The sequence below is a fragment of the Mizuhopecten yessoensis genome, unplaced genomic scaffold (genome assembly GCF_002113885.1).
Source record: "Mizuhopecten yessoensis strain PY_sf001 unplaced genomic scaffold, ASM211388v2 scaffold10591, whole genome shotgun sequence".
NCBI lineage: Eukaryota > Metazoa > Mollusca > Bivalvia > Pectinida > Pectinidae > Mizuhopecten > Mizuhopecten yessoensis.
Window position 1 is genome coordinate 989247 of NW_018408623.1, and position 2716 is coordinate 991962.

Here is a 2716-nt window from a genome sequence, read left to right on the forward strand (position 1 = left end):
TTAATTGAGTATATTGGTGTGAGTGTTAATTGAGTATATTGGTGTGAGTGTTAATTGAGTATATTGGTGTGAGTGTTAATTGAGTATATTGGTGTGAGTGTTAATTGAGTATATTGGTGTCAGTGTTAATTGAGTATATTGGTGTCAGTGTTAATTGAGTATATTGGTGTGAGTGTTAATTTAGTATATTGGTGTGATTGTTAATTGAGTATATTGGTGGGAGTGTTAATTGAGTATATTGGTGTGAGTGTTAATTGACGTGAAAGACAGTGAATGCATGAGCATGAGTGTTAGGCAATTCATGGGTAAGAGTAGTAGTGAGTACATGGGTCAAGGTTAGTATAGAATTGATCATATAGTGGAGGGTGTACGTTTTTTCTTAGATGAAATTGGATGCGAGTACATATGTTGTAATCACTTCATACCTGTCCATAGTGGAACCTGACTGATAAAGGTACATGGGTAGAAAATACATAAATGTGAGTTGGAAAAACTACTTGGTTAGTATGGTAAGATGAGCGTGAAAGACAAGGTGTAAGTGAGTACATAGATTAATGAGTTAAGTTTTAAGGGGCACTAATCATTATTTATAATTATTTTCATGTTAACAGTAATCGTTTGTTTTGGTTTATTAATGTGAGTTGATCTATTTTCAGGTTTACTTACGATACCTTTAGCTGCCTGGGTGTTATTAAAGTTGATCCAGCAACCCCTGCTCTAAGACTGTTAATAAACGTGACGTCATCATCCGCCGGTGATCTGGTGCCTTATACTTACTCGTCCATCGTTGTTCTCATACGTTTGTACTCGTTCTGTACGTCTTACCGGGACCTTATGGACGGCCTACGTGCAACTGTCAACGTTTTTTACTGTACAATGATAAATATAATTGATAAGCAAATTAAGCAATGTACAAAATCTGTGTAAATGTACAAAATATTCACGTGGAGTCCTTACTGATCCGGACGTCATATTGGTCAGAAATAATACCAGTAATATGAACGTCTCAGTCCATTGGATAAAACAAAAACGAAAATATGTTTTTAATATATTCATATTGTGCTGTTTCAAATCTCATAAAATGCAATTCTATTTTTCCATAATGTTGTAAAATAGACAACCCTATTACAATGTATATATTACGTTGTTCTCTCGTTAAAATATTTTATTGAGAAAATAGATCCTGTGAAAATTGTTGTCATTCTGGAAAATTAATATTTTAGTTCATGATATATAAACATAGAACTGTGAACTTAATCATTGTGTATTTCCTAATCGTGCTCTATAACACCCATTAAAATGTTATTTCGTTATTCTGACCTGGAAATTCCGGATGGTGTGCTGTCCGGACTCTTACATTCAATCTTTAATTTCCGTTTAACGTATTATCAATATATATTACATACCTTGTTTTCTGGATGTTATTAAGGAGACAAAAATGTTCGAACTAATACGGTTTCATTTGATACATAAGTTCAACTGTCTGATGTAAAACACTGTGGATATATTAACGTGAACATGTAGAATAAAGCTACAAAAAAGGTCGACGTTTTGTCGTTTTTTTATAATTCCACAATGACGTATTACTATGATGTTATGGTAACGTGCTTTCTAGCGTTTGACCGGTAAATCATAACATCGAGGCATATCCCAGTAGTTAATACTCATACGGGAGGTACATGTATATCAGTGAAAAACAGGACCAACTATATATACAGATAGCATGCCAGAGTTTGCGTGTGAAAACCAATGCTGTATGTTAGTTTTGGTTGTAAATTAAGGCCTGATCAAACAAAAAGACTGCAAGCAACAGTAAAAAGTGTATTCATGATTTTCGATTAGACCAGGGGAAAAACCTTACCATTAGAATCTGGAGTATAAATGTTTTTTTCGGGTTTTTTTTTTGGGGGGGNATGTTAACAGTATTTACAGCAAATAAAACATCTAATAGACACACTCATATAACAGTATCTTGTCTTCTATTGTTGCCATAACAATCTGGATTTGCCCACATGCTCCTACTCAGTTTTTGGTTAAAATATTTTCAATCGTTATATATTTCCTTGCAAAAGACGCAGAACGTGACTTTGATTCAAATATAATTTTACAAAAGTATTTATTTAGTCTGAACTAGATTTCTAAAAACTGAATTATAGATCCATCATCTGCACCCACCAATAACTTAACTCTTCATTTCTGTAAAGAATCGATTTTCATTACTGAATGCACTATATGCCAATAATCGGAATCCTAGAACCTTGGTTTTCACTATACATGACACCGCCGTTTCTTCACTCTATTTTTCGCTTTCACTCTGTTTCTCGCTCAATACAAGGGAAGTAATCCTGATTTTTATCTTCATATCGTCTGTAAATGATAAAGCGCCGATGTTGTGTTTTTTGCAGAGATAATTAAATACCATATACCACAAGAAAAAAATACAAGAAAAACGAATGCAACCTGTCTTCACGAAAAATAGTTTGACCTTCACAATGCTGATAGTACTACTGATAACTTTTGGACAATTTAAAGATTCTAGAATTAACCAGTCAATGATCAGTTATCAAATTATTTGGTTATCAAGTCAGGACACCATGAGTAGTTGTTTCCCACTTACATATATGTATTGGCTACATAAAAGTACACGGGTGCCATTACAGACAGCAGGCTATTGGTACATCTCCCAGTCGCATTCCTTGTTGTCAAGCTAAAGGCT

The 2716-nt window shown here is 33.9% G+C and overlaps 1 protein-coding gene across 1 annotated transcript in view; it reads left to right on the forward strand.

Moving 5' to 3' along the window:
- The window catches only part of LOC110461251, a 31019-nt gene extending 29483 nt beyond the window's left edge, over positions 1-1536 (forward strand). The window contains exon 6 of the mRNA XM_021514656.1: positions 657-1536. Coding sequence (XP_021370331.1) covers positions 657-721 — 65 coding nt within the window. The 3' untranslated portion in view covers positions 722-1536. The remainder of the gene's footprint in view (positions 1-656) is intronic.
- The last annotated feature ends 1180 nt before the right edge of the window (positions 1537-2716 follow it).